Source organism: Panthera onca, chromosome F1, assembly GCF_046562875.1.
Source record: "Panthera onca isolate mPanOnc1 chromosome F1, mPanOnc1 haplotype 2, whole genome shotgun sequence".
Taxonomy (NCBI): Eukaryota; Metazoa; Chordata; class Mammalia; order Carnivora; family Felidae; genus Panthera; species Panthera onca.
Genome location: NC_138355.1, coordinates 19,630,167 through 19,655,301, shown reverse-complemented (window position 1 = coordinate 19,655,301; position 25,135 = coordinate 19,630,167). Strand labels below are relative to the sequence as shown.

Genomic DNA, 25,135 nt, shown 5'->3' with positions numbered 1-25,135 from the left:
CATCTAATTAATGTAACCCTTAAGTCTTTTAAAATCTACCTTTGAGAGTCCCCTTTATGTTTTCATTGCAATTTCATTGTTTGAAAAAATTGCCATCGTGTGTTTAAGGTTCCTGTGCCTTAAAATAGAGAATCAGGGTTTCATACTAACAAGATAATGGTTACGATATAGTCTTTCGTCCTGTTGTCTGTGATGAGTACTATCAAATATAATGAATAAGAGGTTACTATGGCAAGAATTAGGCAAGTTAGTATAAAAGGTATGCTTCACTACTGTCTTAAACTCGAGAGCCATGATATGACATCTACATAGAAGAAACAACAAACATTTGCAAGAACTTCATTTTCCTATTATGCGAGGACATGTGCACCAAGACGCTTGGAGAATTGTTTTAAAAATTTACCAATATTAAATCCAAACTAAAATTATACTAGAAGCTATTTTCATAATAGTTCTTCATAATAATGTAAACATTTTGAAAGTTATCTGGCTTTTAGATCACTTAACTTTGTGTTGATGTTATAGCCCACACGTAAAATTGTTCTACTTCAAAGACTGAATCATATGTGTGTAAATGCAGGTGACCTTCACCTACATCTGTCATCACAGACACGCATACAAGGCAAACGCATGAGGCGGGGTGATATTTGGTACTATAAAACTCTTCTCACCCTCACCATATATGAAAGCATTAACTTAGGTTAGGTGAGGTTAGGTTAGGTATGACTCCTAAGTCACTTTCAACGCACTACTAACATATAGTGTTTGGTGATGTAAATAAATCATTAAAAACCTGTAGACCTGTCTGTAGCCTGAACTCAAAGCCAACAGCAATACTTCTATTCTAATTCCCAGGAAGTGATGCCTGAGTTGCTCCAGGAGTACATGTTAGAAAAGAGGAAAACAGCTCCAGAGCCACGTGCAAGGGACCACCTACCATCGATCTGGGCTTGCTGATGGCCACGAGACTAGTGAGGAAGTCTTCGTCGTGCAGCTGGCTGAAAACATGGGCGTCATAGGCTACCATAATGGAGATCTCTTCCATCATCTTGCCAGCTGGCCTTTCCACAGCAGCAGCTGCTACCCCAGCTCCAGACCAGACTATCCAGGGAAAAATCCTACTGCAGCTCAGTGCCAATGCCCACACCCACCTGAGTCTGAAGGGGTGGAGTATCAAAAATCCACGAGGAAAAAAAGAAATATGAAAAAAAAACCCAGCTGCTATCACAGGCTTCTTTGGCAGCTCACCCCCTGTAGAAAACTAAGGGAGGTCCTCTTATCTGTGGAGGAAGTAAATGCTATAAACACCTTCTGTGTTCTTAACACAGCAGCTGGAAAGTTCACTTTTGGGAAATCTTCTTTAAACTTCAAAAAGAGAAATGAAAAGTTTTCTAACTGGAAATATCCTATTGCAAAAACAATAAAACAAAAGGACCCCCAAACTGATTTATGCTACGTCCTTGGTAATTAGAAACTTTTAAAGTTTATCTTCTTACTTCAGTATCATTTATATCAAGAGTCTTCTTCTTGGAGGAGAAGTGGATTTTCTTATGGCTTATTTTTTCACATTCACAGAAAATAAACAGACGGCAACCTTTAGTTTTTCAGAATTCATAGAATTCTTGGTGCAGTTAAAAATTATCTCCTGAAGTATGAAAAAAAGAGAGTCTTTTCCCCCTCTGATTATTTCTGTTAAAAAAAAAAAAAAAAGAAGCACCTAAATATAAAAATGAAATGGACTGCAGTATCAGTTGAAAATCATTTCCCCTTCTCCCACTAAAAAACACGCAAATATTTTAAATAGAATTCCTGATTTGGGGAACTCTGTTTTCTGTTGTTATTCACAAAGCAACACAAAGGTCTCATTTCTAAAAACGTATTGTTTTTCTCCCATAGATAAAAGTTCTCCTGTTTTATTTTTAAACTTAGAGGCTGTTGTTGTTTTTTTTAATTACCCTGTTAGCAGATAGTGGTGAACTGGTGGTGGCTTAGCTACCAGAAGTGTTTTCCAGTTGGAGACCGTAAATATGAACCTCCATATGCCCTAATGAAAAATCCCAAAGCTGCCCAAAATCATCATTACAAGGTTCCCTACATTACCAGGAAGTACAGCGTAGGCTGATTCCATGGAAAAAGTAGTAAGCAAATAAAAAGGGGGGGGGGGGGAGATAAAGCTCCTCCAAAAGTTGTTTTGCCAAAATGTCTAATTAAGCTATTATCTACTCTGCTATTTATAGATGATGACATTGCAATACCAGGAGAAATACTGTTTGCTAAAAATCAATTTGGCAATGTTTGTCTCTAATCAAACAGAGCTACTGGTTGGAATTTTTAGTCCTAATTTAGCATTGTTATGTTGTTGAATTGTTTGCTTTTCAGAAGACACACAAAACGTGGGATGAGATTCATGGTGTCTATTTTCCCTTATTTTCCTGAAGTATCTTCACCTAGATTAATATGATTACTTAAATAGCATCTTGTTCCATTTAAATATGATTAGGAGACTTTTGCAATTGCTATAGCATTCTAGATTAAATACACTCACACTTGCACGCGCGCGCACACACATGCAGAAGGGGAAAAACACCTTATTGCTAGGAAACAGAAGTCTAAGAAGCTTATTTTAATAGAAAACGCAAGACTTTCAATAAATCTCCAAGATTAAAACAGCTTCAAACTGTGCTTGACCCTTGTTGGAGCCGGTAAAGCATTTTTACTTCATTTTTTTCCTCCAATGCAGCTTTGTCTTTCAAGCTCTGTTTATGTTAAAAAGTTTCCCGGCACATTTACCTTAACGCTGACTAACCAGGTAAAAATTAAATGATAATCAAGAGACCAGGTTTTATAAGGCATCCAGGCAGTTCATACCTTTTAAATTCCTTTTTATCTTTTCAGAAGTGCTGTAAAAGTCACTGTGAACCTCTTCGTGCATTCACTAGCACCAGAAGGTTTCAGATTTATCTTGCAGCACCGTTTTCTAGATGTGAAAGGAATTCCTCTTGCTTTCCTATTTTTCTGTGCTACAGTGACTCAGTGCTTCCACACTGATACCTGGATAAGGTGCACTGACAAAGACACCTGTTGTGGAAGGTAAAGAAACTACTTCCCATCATGCCTTACTCCCTGCTGGCAACCGCCCAGGGCCAAACGAGCATTATAACCGCTTTCGAGCAGTGCCTATGCACCCCGGGAGAGCAATTCAGTGTAACAATAGGTAATCTTCTAGGTTAAGAACACTCCTAACTGGAGGAAAAAAAAAAAAAAAGGACCAGAAAAACAATACCAAATAGTTAGGTGCTGTATATTAAACTCATAAAACATTTAAGGGATCAGGGTTGTAAAAGTACAAAAACAATTTCAGAAACATAATCAAAGGCTGTAAAGATAGTTTTAAAACTACATAAACAGAAGCTAACGACTTTAAATAATTCAGTCCTTTTAGAATTCCACACAGATTCTCAGGTAAAGAGGTATTTTTTTAAAGCTTCAAATTTATTACCTTCAAAAGACTGTTCTAATTACCCACAGTCACTGGAATTATTAACATTTCATTTCCAAATCTAAAAGGTCCTCTATCAAAGCCACAATGCATGCATTTTCTAGAGCAAGGGTTCCCTAGGTTAGACTAGCACCCTTCATTTTTTTTCACCCTTAAAACTGTCCTCCATACCTGACTTTTGGAATCCAAGCAGGGAAAATACCAACGTTTCTTTCCTCTCACAACTGATTGTGTATGTGTGGTCCCAACACAAAGCATACTTTTTGAAAACTGATGATTTAAAAACCTGTCTTAGAACTGGCTTCTCTTCCTAAGACATTTTCTCTTGGGATACTCCAGCCTCAAAATTTCAGGGACCATGTTACAGTCATGTTTACAGTCCTTTACTCCCTTGCAAGACGTCTTTCGTACTCTCTTGCCTCTTGCCCCACCCCCCCCCTCGCATCCCCCCAGGGCAACCCCGTGAATTGATCCCACGGATCTCCCAGGGTAGTCTGCGCGTGAGCTCCTGCAATCCTCTACTTCGCACCGCGCAGCTCCCCTGAGAAAAGGCGTGGGGCAGGGGGGGGATTACCTGAGATCAAGGGGTGTAGCACCATTCGCTGCTACAATTTACCAGGACGGGGTTGCATACCCAGCCGGCGGCAGAAAACGCGGCGTTAGCGGTAACCAATAGATAGTCGCCAGTTCAAGCAGGAACTAGCTAGCTGCCTGTCCCAGGGTAAGTCCTTCAACCTCCCTAGGTTTCCATTTCCTCATGGTCATGTAAATTGAGAGGGATGGACTAGATCAGAGGTTTGTGCGCTCAGAAACTGTCCAAAGCTAAGTATCCAATTTCCCTCCACTAAATAGGCTTATTTGGGGATTTGAAGGTGGAAATACCTTTTTCATCTCTATCAGAATAAAAAACAAAAGGTAACATTAAGCCCAGATGTTAAGGAAGTCCCCCTGGGGTTGCTATTATATGTCCCAACAAATGCAGTCTACTTTGTACCCTACTTTGGATTTTCTACATCAAGCCTTTTGCCTATGAAGAGTATTCGATGACAGCTGTTTTACTTTTTATTAGTTATTCCTTACAGTCTTTCAGTTTACAGACCAAACTGGCTACAAAGTAATTTTCAAAAGCCTCTCCAGATCTCATTAAAATAAGAAAATGTTAATGAATAAAATATCTTTAGTGATTTTTAAGTGCCATTTTAGATTTTAGATAGAAAGATTTTACTCTGGTAGCTGATTTTGTTCTACAGCCATTCTTCTAGGATTATTACTTTTCAGCAAACACATACCTGGATCACACTGAATGACTAGGAGTTTAATAAACCACTCCTGGCCTTCAGAGAACATCTGTTCTCATGTGTCAAATTTAGGTATAGCCAAAACAAAAATCAAGAAAAGCCTGAATAAGATGCGAACTTTTTTTTTTTTAATTTGTGTTCTCCCCCAATGCGGCAAAGCAAAGTATCTTTACAATGGCAGTCACGTTCAAGCCCAAGGCAAATACACTAAGAACCGATAGCACATCATTAAAAAATTATCTCATCTCACAAGAGTGGCTATAAAGACCCTTTTCCCATGAGTCGGGTTCTACTTGTAGAACATTCTCATCACAACGGCCCTAAAATCAGGGTAGGATGGAGAGGAGGAGAAAAGCCCATAGCAGAAATATGGTCTAGAGGGCAGAAGGGTCTTCTGTGCCTCCCACGTGCACAGGTGGAGCCCCGTAGAGTCTCCTCCCTCCCCAGTGGTGCCTGTGTAATCACTCCTGAACATCTTCACAGATGTTCCTGAATCTTGACATAACCATTCCTGAAGTGTGCAGGACTCCATTTTAAGAGATGTTCACAAAATGTTCATGCCATTGACACAAACAACTATAAGAAAGACAAAACTCTACAAGCACCTTCTTAATCACGGAAAACCAAATTTGCAAGTAGGTTTCACACTTCAGAGTGCACATTACAAAACCCAAGTCCTCTAAGTGGGGGAACAAGAGATAAAATGAGAATGAGAAGCCATAGGAGTGTGAGTAGTAGAAAGCTTTCCAGAATATTTTGTATTTCAGAAGAGTCCAGTAACACATATGGAGTTTTTACAAAGGGAAAAAGAACAAAACGTAAAAGATTAAAAAAGCAAAAGCTTAGCACTCTTTACAAATCATGCAAAGGTAAACAAAGAAAACCATTATTCTTGTGTCAAATTCCAGCCGTTCAGCTCATTATCTTTTCTATCTTTCATAGCAATTGCTAGGCAAATTCAAAACCCCAGAAAACACAGATTCTTAAGAAAGAGAAAATCCCCAGAGTTAAAGAAAGAAAAAAAAAAAAACAAAAAAAAACAACAGTGGGGCATAAATACTTGCCTAACGGCTATCCTGGGTATCTTACTTCCTCATTCAGATCTCACTACAAAGAATATGGGGGTGAGGTAGAGTTCACAACAATCAGCTTTTTACCTCACTTGTAACTCTAAAATCCACAGCCAACTGTTAAAAACAAGACAACAGGCCCCAAATGGAGCCACTTATGCGAAGCCTCATGTCACCCAACAGAGACTTCATTACCGTTTTGGCTCTCTCAGAAATGGAATCTCTAGTCACTCAGAAATCACCAGATCTGCACTAGTTGGGTAATCCGCCTGATAGACCCCTTTGAAATAATCAATCTGCTTTTTTGCCTAGTGGAACTTCTTTGTTCCTGCTCCCTTCTGCCTATGAAAGTCTTTTCTTTGGTACAAACTCCTCAGAGCTCTTTTCTATCTGCTAGATTGGATGCTGTTAGGATCATAAATCACTGGAAAAAGCCAATAAGATCTTTAACATTTACTCAGTTGAATTCTGTTTTTTAACACAACACATTCACTTAAGCCTTACCTAACCAAAAATAAGGGCTTCCAGTGTTGAGGATGGTTACAGACACATCTAAAAATTTGAGGAATGCTTCATCTTGCCTCGTTTTGAGAATACACAACTCAATTGTAACTACAGAAATTTTACCTTATTTTTAAAGCAAATAACTTTTAAAATTAAAAAAAGTCATAAATTTTTGAAAAGTTTTACTAACAACCAAATCAAATCATCCCACAAGGCTAATGTGTTCGATTCTTTTTTTTTTTTTTAATGAAGACCAGAGTGTAGTTTTAGGGAACAGCAATAAAATGTGAACTAGTTTTCATTCAGATGTTTATTTGTCTCAGGTTCTTCCTGCAGGTTGGTTGAGTCCAGCCTGGATAAGTCCCTTTCCAAGGGGCCCTCGGGTCCCTGCAGTAGATCATATACACAGCTTGCAGCGGTGGACTTGGCTTAAATCCTACAATTAAAACTTGATTAATCTGCAATGAAGCAAAGAAGGGTGGGGGAGGGAGGAGAGAGAGAGGCAAACCAAGAAAAAGACTCTGAACTATAGAGAACAAACGGATGGCTCCCAGGGGGGAGGTGGGTGGGGGATGGGTGAAATACGTGATGGGGATCCAGGAGCGCGCTTGTGGTGATGAGCACCAGGTGACGTATGGGAGGGTCGAATCACCATGTTGTACACCAGAAACTAATATTACACTGTATGTTAAATGGAATTTAAAAACTAAAACAGGGGCGCCTGGGTGGCTTGGTCTTTTAAGCGTCCGACTTCGGCTCAGGTCATGATCTCACGGTCCGTGAGTTCGAGCCCCGCGTCGGGCTCTGTGCTGACAGCTCAGAGCCTGGAGCCTGTTTCAGATTCTGTGTCTCCCTCTGTCTCTGACCCTCCCCCGTTCATGCTCTGTCTCTCTCTGTCTCAAAAATAAATAAACATTAAAAAAAAATTTTTAAAAAAAAAAAAAAAAAAAAAAAAAAAAAAACTAAAACAAAACAACCTTGACGAATTTGATGCTACATGAATTATATCACAATTTTTTTCAAAAACCAACAGAAAAAAAAGTGGGGGCGCCTGAGTAGCTCAGTCAGCTGAGTGTCCGACTCTTGATTAAAGCTCAGGTCATGATCTCGTGGTCGTGAGATCGAGCCGCACGTCAGGCTCCGCACTGAGTGTGCAGCCTGCTTAAGATCCTCTCTCCCTCACTCTCTGCTCCACCTGCACACACCCCCCCACTCGTGTGTGTACGTGAGTGCAAGCACGTGTGTGCATTCTCTAAAACAAGTAAACAAAAAAATCCAAGAGCATTTACTAAATGCCTGTAATGTTCATGGGGGGACTTACTAAACTTTTAATATAGTATCATATAATCTAGTTATAAATAATGACTAATAGCCTAAAAACTTTTAATGATAATAATAGCAACTCATATTTGGTAAGCATTCACCATGTCCTAGACAGAGAATCTCATTCGATCTTCACAGCAAGTCGATGAGCTAGGCACTGTAATTATCTCTGCTTCTCCACTAAAGTGTGGAGAAGCTTAGTGATTGGACTCAATTCTCACAATCAGAAATGGAGCTGATAAGATTCAACAACAAGTGTGCCTGGCTCCAAAGTGCAGGCCCTTCATCACTAAAGGACAATAAGGGAAGGAGCAAACATAAACGGAGTATCAGCCATGTGCCAGACACTAGTGCTTTTCAGACACTCACATGTCCTCCTTCCCCACCCCAGAAGACAATGTGCTGTTTGTCAAGTGATGCGATTGTAAGTGACTTTAGGATTGGAATAGTATAAAGTCTCTCTGCATTCAGGAAAGCCTGCATGGAAGACATGGATTGAATCTGGATAGGCGAAGTGAAATCATTTTTTACAGGGAAAATAAAATAAACTTGGCCACACTGGCGAACTGAAGACATCGGTTGGGTACGGTAGGAGATAAGGCTTCAAAGGCAGATTTGAATTGGCCTGCAGCGGGTTTCAAATATCGGGTCAACAAATTTGGAAAATACGGTGTGTAGGCCAAGGGTGGTCACTGAAGACTACAAAGTTTCTGCCTTTCTAGCCTCCATTTTTGTCATTAGAGGAAGGACCTATAATAGTTAACATGAGGACTTCAGAGTTCAGAATAACCTGGGGTAATTAATATAGGACTCTGCCACACACTAGCTCTGTGACCATAAGCAAATTCCATAAGCTGTCTCACCCCTGGTTTTCTCATCCACAAAATGAGAAAATAATAATAGTGCTATAGTTATGAGGAATAATAAGATAATGCATGTAAAAGCCCTTCGTAAGCTGCCTGGCTCTAGAAAGCGTTTGATTAATGTTCATTGCTGTTATTATCAATATTAAAAATGATGTCTGGAGGGGCAAGATTATTTGCTAAACACCAAAGAGAAGATGGAATTGTAACTCTTAGAATTGGGGGGGGGGAGGGTATCCTCAGTATCCAAGAACACAAATGTCTCCATTTCCTATTTCCTTATCCAATTAATTAAAATCCAAGAGAAAGAAAGAGACGCTGTCACACAACTCCAATCCTCTACCAGTTTTCCCTAAGCAATTAAATCTTTCTACGTGTCGCTTTATTTGGGAGCAATTTGGTAATTTACATGTGTCCTTCTGTCAGAAATAATTGAGACAGGTTAGAGGACACAAAAGGTTGATAATGTGTGTGTGTGTGTGGAGTCTCCTGCAGTTTAGCTGCCTCTCCAGTTTCCTGACGACAATGCAGACAGAGTTTAATCAATTACCTCTTATTAAATTAAGCAATTGTGACAAGAACAGGGAACAAAGAGAGCATTTGTTGTCTACTGATATTCATCTGTTGTAACCTGATCAACAAAACACTGTTACTAGGGGCTAGCGTGGAAATACACAATCCTTCTTTATAATTGTATTATAACAAGATTTTCCATGGTTCGTTGGTATCTTAGAGTCAAAAGAAATATCCTATATAATTGTTTAGAGTAACAGCTTATCTGGAAGCTTAGACTTGACCAAAAAAACTGTTAATCCATTTCATCTCAACGATATCAACTGAGTATGGATAGGGGTAAAAGGGGAAGGAGGAGAGAAGTAACGCATATTTAATATCTACTATGCTTGAATGGGCCTTTAACTATATACTCTCTTGTAGTTTTTTACAACAATACTATGAAGCTGGTTTTATTATCCCCATTTTATAGAAGAGTAAACCATTGTCCTCTGGGTTTAAACAATTTAAGGTCACTAGCAAATCAGACCTATTATTAAGACTGAAATATGTGATTATAAAGGATCTGTGTATCCCCCTCCAAGCCCCCAACAGGTTCATTATAAGATGAATTCAAGAAAGAAGAAAATAAACTCAACGTGGAGATCCTGAAATAGAAGCTTTAAAATTTCCAAAGCTGGACTTTGTATCTCTCTTCTCTTAGTATTTTGCTTTTATATATTTTTAAGCAAGATCTACACTCCACGTGGGGCTTGAACTCAGGACCTCGAGATCAAGAGTCACATGTTCCACTGACTGACCCAGCCAGGCACCCCTCTTAGTATTTTGCTTTTAATGTTATATCGTTGTATATTGAAAATAGGAACTAAAAGTTCATTTTGCATCTAACGGTATTATTTATAAAGCATTTGCAAATGTAAAGAAAAAGAAAACTGAACGGCAATTACTGACAAGGGTTATGTATGTATCAGCAATCTTCTACAATAGAAAATAGCCCTTTGATTGAATGATCTGTCAACAGCAGCTTCCATGTTGTTAAAAATTGGCATTTTGTTTGCTTTGAGAGCAACAGTGAATTGCTTAATTGGCCAATAGAAAAGTAATAAAAAGGTCTTAATACTTTTTTAACAGTGGTCTTAGTAGTAGTGGTAGCAATTTCATTCATTTCAACAAGAATTTTATTTTTATTTATTTTTTCATAAAGATTTTACTTTTAAGTAATCTCTGTACCCAAAGTGGGGCTTGAACTTACAACCCCGAGATCAAGAGTCACATGCTCTACTGACTGAGCCAGCCAGGAGCCCCAAGAATGTATTTTTTATGTTCAATCTAAAGCATTTTCCCAAAAAGTCATCATTTCAGGTGTAAGAACTGTCATAAAGTCTCATCATAAAGAATACCTCTCCAATATCATGATTTTTATTTTTTAACTAAAAATAGCTAACATACTCATGCATTACTCTTCAAAGACAACGAGAAGTTAAGAGAGAATGTCAGTGCCCACAGGGCCCAATGGTTTACTTTCAGTTACAATAGAGAATGTCAGTGCCCACAGGGCCCAATGGTTTACTTTCAGTTACAAATTCTAAGGACAACCTTTAGGCCTAAGGACACATATCGTCTACCTCGCATCCTTATTTAAAAATGACTGTTTGAGGGGAGCCTGGCAGGCTCAGTTGGTGGATCATGTGACTCTTGATCTCAGGATTGTGAGTTCAAGCCCCATGTTGGGTATAGAGATTACATGAAAATAAAATCTTTAAAAATAAAAAAAATTAAGGGCACCTGGGTGGCTCAGTTGGTTAGCCACTGACTTCGGCTCACGTCATGATCTCGCGGTTCGTGGGTTTGAGCCCCGCATCGGGCTCTGTGCTGACAGCTCGGAGCCTGGAGCCTGCTTCAGATTCTGTGTCTCCCCCTCTCTCTGCCCCTCCCTTGCTCACATTCTGTGTCTGTCTCTCAATAATAAATAAACATTGAAAAAAAATAAATAAAAAAAATTAAAAATTAAAATGTCTGTTTGAGACAACTTATTTGTGGAGAATTTTAAGTATGCAATGTAATAGGAGATTATGATTTGTAATTCTAAATGTCCAGCACTTAATCATTACTAAAATGATGGTGAATCAATAATCACTGTAACAGGCTGAGACTTGGGGGATGTATATCTATTAGCAAATCTGCATAAATGATCGGGTTGTAAAACTGAATACCAATCTGTATTAAATACTGATTTGTGGGGAATTTCAATTTATGTAAATAATAATGCCTTTTGCTTCTCCTAACGGCCACCTAGTTCTTTGGCATTTCACTACTTACTAGTAGCTATACTCCAAAGAGTACAAAAACAGGGAACAAAGGAAAAATTCTCATTAGTGAATAACTGGTAAATGTTATTTCTGATCATCTCTGTCAAATGACTAGGGTAGAACAAGTTAAAATTAAGAGCTAAAATAAAATTTCAGTGTTTGAAAAGTTCTATATTTGACAATTAAATGTTTTATACATACTTTCTATTTTCTTTTCGAACGAATAGGGGAGAGCTGTATAAAGGAATATTATAGGAAAACTGTCCCATGAAAGTGACTAAATAAAAAATTAACGTTAAGCAAGAAGTTCTGGTATTAAACTTCATAAAGAATAAAATGAGTTTTGGGGCGCCTGGGTGGCGCAGTCGGTTAAGTGTCCGACTTCGGCTCAGGTCACGATCTCGCGGTCTGTGAGTTCGAGCCCCACGTCGGGCTCTGGGCTGATGGCTCAGAGCCTGGAGCCTGCTTCCCATTCTGTGTCTCCCTCTCTCTCTGCCCCTCCCACGTTCATGCTCTGTCTCTCTCTGTCTCAAAAATAAATAAACGTTAAAAAAAAAAAATTAAAAAAAAAAAAAAGAATAAAATGAGTTTTTCCATTACCTGCACTTGGAACACAGAATTGAAGCATTAGTAAGTGGCTGTTTTCATTAACTATTTTATTCACTATCAAGAAAACTTGTGCATTTCTTTTTACTTTTAAGCCAGTCTTTAAATTTCAACGGTAACATTTTTTCTTTCCCTTCTTTCCATTCTTTCTCCCATTATCTGACTCTCTCTCACCCATATGCATCTCTTTTCTAAGATTATTTTTGTCCTAAACTACTGGGTTATTTAGCATTCATGTATTTTTACCAGATAACTTACGAAGTATACACCTTTACATAGATTTTTAAACCTAACTCCAGTTATGCCACACCGTTCTCTCTATACAAGGGTTGACAATATAAATGAGATATGAACATGGTATACGTGGTCTTACAGAGTCCTCTATTAGCCAATTGTAGGTAATTGTTCTACTATGGTTACTTCACCTATCAGTAATTAAATATTGCTTTTAAAAAACCACTTTATTTTATGTTAAAGTAATATCTTAATGAAGGCATTCCATTAAAAAATCCTACTGAGATATATATATATATATATATATATCATATATATATATATCATATGTATATATATATATGATATATATATATATACATGATATATATATATATGATATATATATATATACATATGATATATATATATCATACACACACACACACACACACACACACACACATATATATATATGATATATATACATATGGGGTAATTAACCATTGTGCAAGATGATATCCCAGAAGTTCTTTCCTGTGAAAGGAAATGACTATAAATTTGTTCAAAGCCTCCATGAGAAAAAACTGTAAAGCAGCCATTTTGTAAAGGAGCTTCATTCCAAGACAAAAGTTCTCTTTGAAATCATGCACTGTTTCCCTTTAATGCAGAGTGCCTTAGCACCATTAATATAAATTGCCTGTGTTCTTTTCATTATTAATATGTTTGTAAAAAGTGGTTCTTAACTTTACAACACCACAAAATATAAAGGAAGCAGTAAACAAATTTATTGGTATTTTGTCTTTACCCTGGGGCAGTTCGAACAGAAGCAAAGGGAAGAAAACAGGTCTGAGATTTAGATAATAATAAATCTCTGCATGTCATAGTGGGCAGACTCAAACCTCTGGCAGGTTAATACAACAAAGCTACGTGACAGGAGTCCAATAGGACCTTGCAATGTGACAGCAACACTTCCCACCCCAAAGCTCTTGGCTCACATGACTCTTCTGAGATACTTCTGAGTCAAATAACCAAAAAATAAAACCATTATAGGTAATAGCAACCATTTCAATTTTATCTCCAAGTATTTCCCTCTCCTAAAACCTTAATGTATTTCCTCTAAAAAGAAAATAGCTTCTTAGCATTGAAAAGGAATATTGTAGAATTCTGTATCCAATGATTAGAAACCATTTCTTTACCCAGCATATATCATTGATAAAGGTATTATGTTGGAAAGCAAATGACGAACATAAAACATTACTAAGAGGCTGAAGGGAGAAAAAAGACATTTATACTAAATATATTGTTTTTTGTTTTGTTTTTGCTATAAAAAGCCCATATGTAAATTAACAAAATAGACGCAGAAATCAGAAGAAACTCAAAGTGAAACAACATCTTCTTGGTTTCAATGGTCAATAAAGAAATACTGTATATAAATTTAAAATAAATAAGTCCTTTAAGCCCTTACTAGATACAGGCTTATTAGTTATTTTGGTGGTTGCTAAGCAACGTTTTCTTCTGTAGGGCTAAAGCATATGCAATTAACAAGTTTTCAGAAAAAGATAAATGCAAAATTAGGGAATAGTATTTGAAAAGCAAAAAGGAAATTTGGGGCGTCTGGGTGGCTCAGTTGGGTAAGCGTCTGAGTTGGGCTCAGGTCATGTTCTCTCAGTTCTTGGGTTGGCTCCTGGGTTCGTGCCCCATGTTGGGCTCTGTGCTGACAGCTCAGAGCCTGGAGCCTGCTTTGGATTCTTGTGTCTCCCCTGCTCTCGCAGGCTCGCGCTCTCTCTCTCTCTCTCTCTCTCTCTCTCTCTCTCTCTCAAAAATAAATAAACATTAAAAAAAGAAAAGCAAAAAGGAAAAAGCATTAACTTGCTAATCAGGTTATAACAGAGGGTCAGTGATCTTTGCAATAGTGATTAAACCTTTTGTTTTCCACTGGCACCAAGTGGGATGTTACTTTAGTATATTAACATTTTAATTTTATTTAAATGGTGATCATCCTACTTACCCCTACACTCAACAGCCTAGTTGTTTTGAATATCTCAAAATAAATCAGATCAGTATGCTCTGATTACTACTACTAACAGTGATCTCTATAGATCTCTTTCTCTACCAGTATTTTCCTCAAATCCCCAGTTTCAGGGTTGTCATAGCCCTGTTTGTAATTTTTTAAAAATTTTATCTTATAGTGACATGAAATTAGTAAAGCTACACATACAGCTTCATGATACTGCTTAAACTACTAGATCCCTGAAAATTTTGTTCCTTAAGGTGCACATTTTGGAATAACTCTTTTTACAGATGCTACTGTATCAGCTCAGTGAGTAAAGAGGAATGCCCTTTAATCCACTGGGTATAATAACGGAAACTTTTTTAAAAAAGATAAGGGCAAATAACTGAACGGAAAATTACTGTAGGATGTCAACTGTTGTGGGGGAAAGAAAAGATAGGAAATGGAACGCAGCTCTACCATTCTGTGGATTCAGGGGAAAATTTCTCTCCCTGCTCCTGCACTTTTCCCCTTCCTCATTTTTAATATTACGTTGCAAGTTGTACAAATGGTGTAGGATTGTGACTGCCAATCCCCTTGTTCACAAAATCAGTTCCTCCCTGAATTTTCTTAGTCTACATTGAGTAAAGCTCGATGCAGAGGCTAGTGAGGGCCCGCTTTAATAAATGAACTAATAAAAGAATTTACAAATGTGATGGAGAGGGATGTGCCTTGTGTTTGGGTTGTAATCATGCCTTGTATTGGTTCTACAACCAAATACCTTGTGAGCTTTGAAAGGCAGCTTCTTACTTGACTTTAAAAGAACGGCATTGGACTAAATGTTTGGTAGAGGCTACTGTAATGTCCATGACTCCACCCTGAAACATAATATAATGTAAGAATTATAACTTATTAAAGAATTACTCGGTTGATCTTTAAACTTGCCCAGATGGGACACTTAATACCAGTTAGTAGGATCTTTTGAGTGCTTTCTCTTTTTGTTTCTGTGTAGTTTGCCTCAGACCAAACTGAAGAATCTTCTGTGAAAACCTAATTGTCCAGATAAGAGTAAAAAGCCAAGAAAAATGCTAAGAGTCAGCAAGCAGTTTAACGATATGCATGGCTAAGACGTGAGTTTTAATGATCTCTGTTTTGTTTCAACACCTACCAGAATTAAACATGAGCAGGCACTCCAAACTGTAGAACTCTCTATTGAGTCACACACAGAAAAATTTCTCAAAATTGGCACTGTTAACATTTGGGCACGAAAAATTTTTTTCTTGTGAAAAGTTGTCCTGTGAATTTTAAGATGTTTTGCACTATCACTGGCCTCTATACACTAGATACTAGTAGTACCCATCCCCCCAAGGTTGTGACAACCCCAATTTTCTAGACCTTGCCAAATAAATGTTCCCTGTGGGAGAAAACTATTCTGCATTGAGAACCCTGACCATTTCTCTCTTTCTAAATTAAAATTATGGAAAGGGGTTATTTTTAAATCCCAAATTGACCTCCAACCATTAGACTTTTTAAAATAAGTTCTATAATTTCAGTCCCTACTGATACTGTCTCAAACCCTACTGAATATTATCAATAAATGAGTCATTCATTAATATCTGTGAACTTTCTTTCACTTGGGCTCTGTGAGGTTTTTGCCTAATAAATTACAACCAGAAAACCAGAACATTTAAATATTTTTTTTTTGTATTGAAGTATAATTGAAAAGAAATTGTAATGTATTTAAGGTAGACAACTTGATGTTTTGATATAAAATATTCTTAAAATTGGAAAAGTCACAGTTAATGACAAATTACTTGTGGTGTCTCACTGTTATAGGTATTAATATATCAGTATTACTTATATGTTTTAAATATATATTATTCAACTTCATCAATCAGCTTTATAAAGTAGTATCCATAAATTTCAGACATAGGGGGCACCTGGGTGGCTCAGTCGGTTAAGCGTCCGACTTCGGCTCAGGTCATGATCTCTCGGTCCATGAGTTGGAGCCCTGCGTCGGGCTCTGTGCTGACCACTCAGAGCCTGGAGCCTGTTTCAGATTCTGTGTCTCCCTCTCTCTCTGACCCTCGCCCGTTCATGCTCTGTCTCTCTCTGTCTCAAAAATAAATAAACGTTAAAAAAAATTAAAAATAAAAATTTCAGACATAGGAGGGTTCTAAAATGTTCTCAGATTCTTATGTTTCTAAAGGGGACCGGAATATGCCACCCCAAAATATCCCACAAAATATGCATAAGGATTATTTTGAGCTGAAGACAATTGAGAAACAGCAGACACAAGAGGAACTCTCTGCCCCCTAAATGCCTAAAAGCAGAATATAAATTTTCCTTTTGTAAAGGAAATTTCCATTTGTAAAGGTGCCCCCTCCACAACCCTCATCTGGCAATAGTTTCCCTCCTACATTTCCTAGTTACCTTCTCACAAGTTGCCCCCCTTGAAGCCCAAACCCCCTTTCCCTATGTCTAATCACTGCTCCACAATTTGTCACCCTTTGTTAAAATGGTATATAAGTCTCCAGGTCCAGTTGTCTCTTTGGGTTTTCACTTCTTTACTGTGAAATCTCTGTTCATAAAGAAATATTAATATCACAAAAGAAACAAATGCTTTTTTCCTGTTAATCTGCCTTTTGTCACTTTTATTTTATTTTTTTAATGTTTATTTATTTTTGAGAGAGAGAGACAGAGCGCTAGTGGAAGAGGGCAGAGAGAGAGAGAGGGAGACACAGAATCCGAAGCAGGCTCCAGGCTCTGTGCTGACAGTTTAGAACTCATGAACCGTGTGAGATCATGACTGGACCCGAAGTTGGATGCTCAACGGACTGAGCCACCCAGGTGTCCCTGCCTTTTGTCACTTTAATTCATAGGCCCCCAGGCATATAACCTCAGAGGGCAGAAGAAAAGTTGCCCCCTACTTACATTTCCAACTCATGATTTGTTGATAAAATTACATTATAAAGATGACAATTTATTCATAAACATATACTCCCAAGGGTTCATAAAGTATGGGCAGTGGCTTTAGAGATTATTATCTAGTTCCTGATTTACAGATGAGGTAGGCAACTTAAAAAGTAAAAATAAATTTCATTTTTAAAAACTGAGGGGAAGATAAAAGGAGAAAGCTTAAGAAGGAAGAAGAAGCAAAACCACTGGGAAAGAAGTAATGTCTTTAGAGGAGTGTGGCTTAGTGCGACAAACTAAAGCTTCACAAATTGCAGATCTCAGTCCCTGGGATTCATGCAAAACAGGAACAAGAGAAGTAATGACTATAGTTTTACAGCTTTGAACAAAGTCAGTGCTTCCTACTAAGGAGCCCGTGTTGCTGGTGGGGTCCTAGAAGAGCAGGTGATGGTGGGCAGACAGAACTTCCCTGGGCAGGGGTGGACAGAACCACCTGGCTTCTAGACTGATGGTTTATAGCACTTGATTAACTTGACTTCCTGTCAAATGGTGGCAAAGAAGGGCGTGTTGAGCATGTTTTACACTTTTGTATTTGAAAAAGTTTTTCTTACGTGTTTATCCTGGGTTTTTTAGTATAAACAAATAAAAAAGGGTTGTTGCATGAACATCTATCCACCATTAAAAATAGGCTTAGTGGGGCGCCTGGGTGGCTTGGTCGGTTAAGCATCTGACCTCGGCTCAAGTCATGATCTCACAGTCCGTGAGTTCGAGCCCCGCGTCAGGCTCTGTGCTGATAGCTCAGAGCCTGGAGCCTGTTTCGGATTCTGTGTCTCCCTCTCTCTCTGCTCCTCCCCTGTTCATGCTCTGTCTCTCTCTGTCTCAAAAATAAATAAACGTTAAAAAAAAAATTAAAAAAAAATAGGCTTAGAAACAATTCAAATACAAAAAGGCAGTTGATACAACTTCACTTTTTCAAGAGGTATTTTAGTGAAGTCCAAGAAAACACATAGTTACTGAGTGTCTCCTATGTACTGAACAGAGTGCTAAACATTTGGAGCGTCAGAATTAAAAACTCAAGAAACCCAGATTTTTATCAGTAGGCTCCAGAAAAAAATGAAAGAAATTTCTCCACATAATGAAAGTAAATGTATTAATCACCCATTCCCCATACAAACACAAATAATGACCTCAGTCCATTTTTATTATTTTTTATCTTTTTTTAAGTTTATTTTTCTACTTTGAGAGAGACAGAGACAGTAGGAGTGGGGGAGGGGCAGAGAGAGAGGGAAGGAGAGAATCCCAAGCAGGCTCCGCGCTGCCAGTGCAGAGCCCAATGTGGGGCTCGAACTCACAAACCATGAGATCATGACCTGAGCCAAAAGCAAGAATTGGGACGCTTAACCGACTAAGCCACCCACGCGCCCTTGACCTCAGTCCATTTTAAAATGTCCTTGATTTGGGTCTTTCTTTTCATTGCTTTTAAAGTCCTCTTTCTCAAGAGGCTTTGTTTAGCAGGTGCAGAAAATAAGGCCCACAGAAGGGGAATGAAATGCTTACTTCAGGATTCTATGAAGTCACGGGCAGAATTTAGACTCATGTGATGTAAGGGCTACACAGGCCTTCAGGGGTTCTCTAACTCAACTGCTTATGTCAAAGGCCCCAAATGGAGCTGTTCAGTGGCAAAGTTAAGATGGGAATCAGCCCTCTAGGCTCTTAAGCAAGGGCACTAATGGAAGCCAAAGCCTACCTTACTTTCGGTCTGTGTATAAGACACAGCCATTCCCAGGCTTCTACACAGCACAGCTAAGCCATTATGGTTAAATAAGGTGGGAATATGCTTCCTCCAGCACCATTTAGACTGGAAAAACTCTAAGCCTGAACAGGGCCATCAGCGTGATCCATGATAGCCACCCTGATTTTAAATTGCTACAGACTACCAAAACAAGACCAGAAATGGATTAGTCTCTATCACCAAAATATACAACCTAGACTCAATGGTAACTTTATACCTGATACTTAATATAAAATCAGGTTTTCCTCAAAATATGATTTTAGGTAATTTATTCTCTTTATTGATAATATCAGATCTTCAAAAGGGTTGGTATGGGAGAGGAGGGAGAAACATTTTTAAAAGCGTTAAAAAACACATTTATATTGAATATTATAGCCAGAATTTTTTAAGTTTATTTATTACTTTTGAGGGAGAGCATGAGTGCAAGCTGGGGAGGGGCAGAGAGAGAGGGAGGGAGAGAGAATTCCAAGCAGGAATTCCAAGAATTCCACTGACAGCCTATAGCCTGATGTGGAGCTGAAACTCAGGAATCATGAAATCATGACCTGAGCTGAAATCAAGAGTTGGACACTTAACTGACTGAGCCACTCAGGCGCCCCTAGTCATAATTTTTAATAGGCAAGAAGTTTGATTTCAAATTCACTGGTGGAATCTATAAATATATTGCTCATTTCCTGGTTGCTTAAGCCATTAAGGGTCTAATCTATTTCCTGAGCTGAAACTAGCTAATGGAAAAATATTTAGAATAGTAATCATCTAGTGAGATGGGGCGTTGGCATCTATTCACCCAAAACATATTCTTGGTCATAATTCCCTTCAGTAATTTATATGGTTTCTAAAGGAATCATCTCACTTTTTACAATGAATGGTCTATGCTCTACCCCTAATGTTTTATGAATAAGAGCACCCATCTATGACATTTTTCAGCCTAAACACAAATGTTACATTAGGTCAGGAAGTGTATTACTTGCTTTCCTACCAAATCAGTGAACAAAAAACCCCCATAAAGTCAATATTGTTATCATAAAACTGAGACTTTGTATTTATGCGAAGGAAATCCATTAAATAAGCTCATTACCCCACCTATTTGCAATACTACCCCAAAGCTGCAGAGATCCAAATGACTCAAAGCAAACTACAGTGTGCTGATGCTGGATTCGCCAGGGGCAGCCCAAATGAGACATTCACAACACCCTCAAAGTTATGTTCCCACAAGTTCCTTTCTCTTTTGTGGCCACCATGTCCTCGCTGATTATCAGCACACCTCTGACACAGCTGTTATTAGGTGGAGGGTTCAGATGGCAGACTAACTTTCTTTATTTAGCCCACGAGAAGCATTATTCACAAGGTAAATATGCCAGAGGAAAACCCTAAATGTAGGAAAAAGCCAAGCATGACTTTAGCACGATCTGTACCGTTCCTCCCTCCCTTTTGCAAAGTTCATCAAGAATTGTCTTTGAAAATAACCTACCACGGTCAGGTTTGGGCTTTGGAGCAAAGCTAGCCTTTGAGCTGAGACCTAGGAGTGTGGCACTCATGAGTTACACATAATTCTGAAATCTGAGCCCACCAGAGGAAATTTCTTTTAAATCAGAATCCATTAAGATACATCAGTATCCACACTTTTGTATATGTCTTTAATTACATAAAAATATTACTGGACTTTGAGAAAAATGTCTGCTTTCATTCAAACAGCATTCTCACATTATACACATTATTACCTTTCCATAATTCAGACACCAGGAATAAATTTTATATATTCTGGCACAGAGTACTAATATAATTTTTGCTGTTGTAAATGTCTCAATCCACAACAGAATTAGTAGTAATATATAGTTCTGTTCATTTTGGAAACATCTCATTAAAAAATTTTGACTGCATTTCATAAAGGAAAATAACAAATTTCTGCTAAAGATGACCAATATACTCTTTAAAGAAATGTGATTATCAAAGCAAAATAGAAACTCTTTGTTCTGTCTGCTAGTCACACCCTGTACAGTCATTAAAATCAGTTGTTAAAGTTTTTCCTTGTGGGTTTCACATCTATCATAGATAAATCTTTTTATAACACATTGCCCAGTGGTGTTTTGTACATGAGGCAGAAGCATTTCCTGACCTCAACAGGCTTCTAACAAGATCTGGGAATTGTCCAGGAAAAGAGAATTGGACAATGTAACTTAACCAAAAAGAAAATGCATCAAAACTCAGTATCAGAGATTCATATAGGATACTGTACCTGCTGATGATGCTTATACATTTCAGCTTCTTACCCTGACTTACTTGCAACTGTTCTGTTCTTTTCTATTCCGAATTTGAAGCGACAGAGACCACAGAAGCAATTCACCACATTCTGGAATCCCCCTACGCCCTCTAACAGATATACTTCTTTTCTGCAGTTCTCAGAGTTAACACTTCCAGGTAAAAGTGTACAAAGGTATAATTAATTGAAAATTACATATTCGATTCTCATACCACTAAACTCAAATAATTAACTAAAAGACAAGTTCTAGTGTCTGACCACTTTAAAGGGAAACTATATTTGTCTTGGATAAAACTGGGATTGGAACAAAACTCTAAAAAACTCAAGTAGTCAAAGAGTTACAGTGTCATTTAGCTGTGCTATCATGATCAAAAACTGCTCTGATGACAAATTTAAAATCTAAGTCAGATACATCCAAAAAGCTTTAGAAAGGTAAGCGTTAATTTGCTAAGATATCCAAAGGAAAAAAAATTCAACTTCTTCACTCAAAACAGAAAACGTGTTTAAAACCAAAATATCAAAAAAATGCTTTTTTCTTTTCTTTTTTTTTTTTTTTTAGAGAGAAAGAAAGTGAGTGAGAGAGAGAGAGAGAGAGCATGCTTGAGTAAGTGGGACAGTGGCAGAGGGAGAGAGGGAGAGAATCCCAAGCAGGTTTCTTGTTGGGGCTCCATCCCAGAACTGTGAGATCATGACTTGAGCCGAAATCAAGAGTCGGACGCTCAACGGAACCACCTAGACACGCCCCAAAATGACTTTTTTTTTTTTTTTTTAATTTTTTTTTTCAACGTTTTTTATTTATTTTTGGGACAGAGAGAGACAGAGCATGAACGGGGGAGGGGCAGAGAGAGAGGGAGACACAGAATCGGAAACAGGCTCCAGGCTCCGAGCCATCAGCCCAGAGCCTGACGCGGGGCTCGAACTCACGGACCGCGAGATCGTGACCTGGCTGAAGTCGGACGCTTAACCGACTGCGCCACCCAGGCGCCCCAAAAAATGACTTTTAATACTATAATTTGAACAAGGACAAACAAAAACAAGACAGGTATAAAAAAATTTATTCTCTTCATTAAGATAATAAAATGGGACTTCTGCACAACTGGAGAAAACAATGAAAATACAGCAGAGTATATTGCACTGAATGAGAACATGCAGCCCCTGACGAGGTGCGAGGCCCCCCTGCCGCTGGCTCTCAGGCTGCTCTGCACCATCCCACTGTGTCCCACTGGAGGGAACATGGCTCCTGTCTCTAAGTCCCTAATGAAGTAGTGTTTCCTTTACGGCTATCACCTGGGGGGCGGGGGGGCTACCCTCAGCTCCTCAGAACCACCTGCATTCCTTCCCCTGATCTCCTCCATCTTCAAAGCCACAACTGCACAGTCACACCTTCCAATACTTCCTATCTCCTTGACTGCCCTCTGCCATCCGCCAAAGGAAGCTCTCATACGGTTAGGTCAGCTTCACTCAGATAACCCAAGATAATCTCCTTATGTTGAGGTCAACTGTGATATGGAACATAATCACAGAAGTCAGATCTCATCATATTCACAGGTTCTCAGGATTAGGGTGGGACATCTGTAGGGAGGCCATTTAAACATGTTTACCTACCAAAAAAATCAAGGTAAACCGAACAAAATAACAAAAGCCAAATGGTTTTGTGAACTTGTCCAAACATGAAACAAATATATTCTAAATTCCTCGCACTTGGGTAAGTAATATACACATATGGCATAGAATAGAAAGAAACAAAAGACAGGTAGAAAAAAGTTAAGACTTGCTTCCAATACTGTCCCTTAGTCCTACCTCCATTCCCTAGGGCTAACAACTGTTTGGGAATTTTTGTCTCTTCTCAGAGATCTCCGTAAATTATTAAAGCACATATATTTGGGAAGATTGGCCTCATCTGTTCCTGAGAAATTGATAGCAGCCACCTATTAAATCACCTGGGCCTCACTCAGGCTTTTCTGGAGGGGGCTGGGGGTTGGGGTGGAAGTTATTCTGTGATAGTTTAGATTTTCTTATTATCTGAGATGAGTATTGATCATTTCTGTTTTCCTTGAAAAATCATCCTTTCTTGCAGGTTCCCAATTTGTACAGGATTGAGCAAAATAGTTTATGATTCTTTTATTCTTTTCTGTTTCTACCATTTCCCCATGTTTATTTCTCATCTATGCTATCTTCCCCTCCCACTTTCTAATTTTATTAGGTTAGCTAAAGATTTACCTATTTATTTTAAATAACTGTCTCTTTTATTTATTAGTCTGATCAATTTTCCTTTTTCCAGTCCATTAACTTTTATCTTTATTCCTACCTTCTGCTGTTTAAGGTTTGTTGATCATTTTTCTAACTTTTTGAGTTAGATATTCATTTTCTTTCTTTCTTCAGTAAGAGAGGTGCTTCTGAATTCTGCTTTCACTGTGTCCCATGGGTTCTGAGAATGATGTGTTTTCACTGTGCTTTTTTCCCTAGATTTTCTATAACCTCTTTGGTTTCCTCTGTGATCCAAGAGTTATTTAAATAAACATTTTTAAATGTTCAAATGATAAATTAGAACACCCTTAACTTTTAGTTTTATTGCAATAAGATTAGAGAATGCTGTATGCCTTCCTTTCACCTTTTGAAATTCATTCAATTTCCTTTCTGAGCTATTTTTGTGAATGTTTTATTCAGCATTTAAAAAGGTCTATTCTTACCTTTCAGAACACAAAGTGGCAAATACCAAATATTTGCTTTATTTATTATTTTTATTTGGGTTTTCTTTTTCTTATCTCTTGTCTACCTGATCTCCTGGACTAAGAGAAGTGAATTAATATTTTCCTACCACAATCATGTAAGTATTTCCTGTAGGAAATTTCGTATTTCCTGTTGGTTTTCCTTATAGATGGTGGTAGTGTACTGCTATTATGAATCATCCTTCTTTGCCTTATTTAAAGCTTTTTCCTCCAAATCCAATCATGTCTGATGTTAAAGATGCAATCTTACTCTAGTGTTTGTGTTTTCCTGGTAAGCTTTTGCCTGTGTTTTCAATCTTTTCCGTGTGATTCTCCCTTCAGCACATTACCCTGCTTCCTCTTTCTGCCTAATCAGGGCCAAGGAAGCTCTTGCTGCCAGCCCGCACCCTGGCTCCCATTAGTCTCAACTGGGCATTACTGGTTTGTGTGGGATGTGCAGCTGTGGTTATCTTTCTTCAACTGGCTTTGTCTCTTCCTCATTGCATACTGTGGTTTGGGGCTGCACGTCTAGTTTCTTTAAAGGTGGGGCTCATGTTTTTTCTTTTTGTTTTCCTAGTGCAGTTGCGTGCTTTGTGAGAGACAAGGAAGATAATGCCATATATGCTCTGCCATTTTAAAACTAGAATCCAGAATTTGTGTTTTGCCAGTTCTCCTCCACTACCCATTCCTTACATCATGCTCTCTGGCCAAAGGCTACGCTGTACTGTGGGCTGCAGATGTTCCCGATAACAGTATGTTCTGGTCCTTTGTACCCTGAATGAGGAAGGCAGTTTCTTATCTGGCTCTTTGAAATTAGCTCCTCTAGTTTCTAGACTATTTTGCATTGTCTATATCTACCTCTCCCAGAAGTTTCTGGAAATCCTACTCTTGTCTCTGATTCATGTCTGTCTCTTCAGTTAACAGTTTAGTCTGCCTACAAGTATATTTTTACCAGCCAATTCAAAGCCGATACTAAACAAACCAATGGCTGGGCCACATCATGTGACCAATTTAGTGCTCCACCTGCTGTGTGCAAAGCCCCCTCCCGGGCATTGGTGAGGCACATCGAGAAGAATGCCTCAGGAACTCATAATTTAGCAGGGAGCAAAAAAAAAAATATGGTTCCTACGCTTTTTTTTCCCACTAAATGCACATTTCCATGTAGTGTCCTCAAATGTCATGGCATCAGTGTTACCCATCTTTCTCTGGGCCCTCCCTATACCCCGTCAACTTTCTTAAACAATTAGAGGTGAACTGCCTTTCCTATT

The 25,135-nt window shown here is 38.4% G+C and overlaps 1 protein-coding gene across 12 annotated transcripts in view; it reads right to left on the bottom strand.

Moving 5' to 3' along the window:
- Positions 1-25,135, bottom strand: part of RABGAP1L (RAB GTPase activating protein 1 like) — a 753,436-nt gene that overhangs the window by 100,362 nt on the left and 627,939 nt on the right. The window contains exons 1-3 of one of the 12 annotated variants that reach the window (XM_078441222.2): positions 4,074-6,477; positions 2,869-3,078; positions 938-1,689 (exon numbers count right to left, since the gene is read on the bottom strand). The exons of 8 other annotated variants lie outside the window; for them this stretch is intronic. In XM_078441222.2, coding sequence (XP_078297348.1) covers positions 938-1,048 — 111 coding nt within the window. In that variant the 5' untranslated portion in view covers positions 1,049-1,689; positions 2,869-3,078; positions 4,074-6,477. Of the gene's footprint in view, positions 1-937; positions 1,690-2,868; positions 3,079-4,073; positions 6,478-25,135 lie in introns of those variants that run through there. 3 more of the 12 variants (XM_078441219.2, XM_078441220.2, XM_078441221.2) reach the window with 3 other exon arrangements.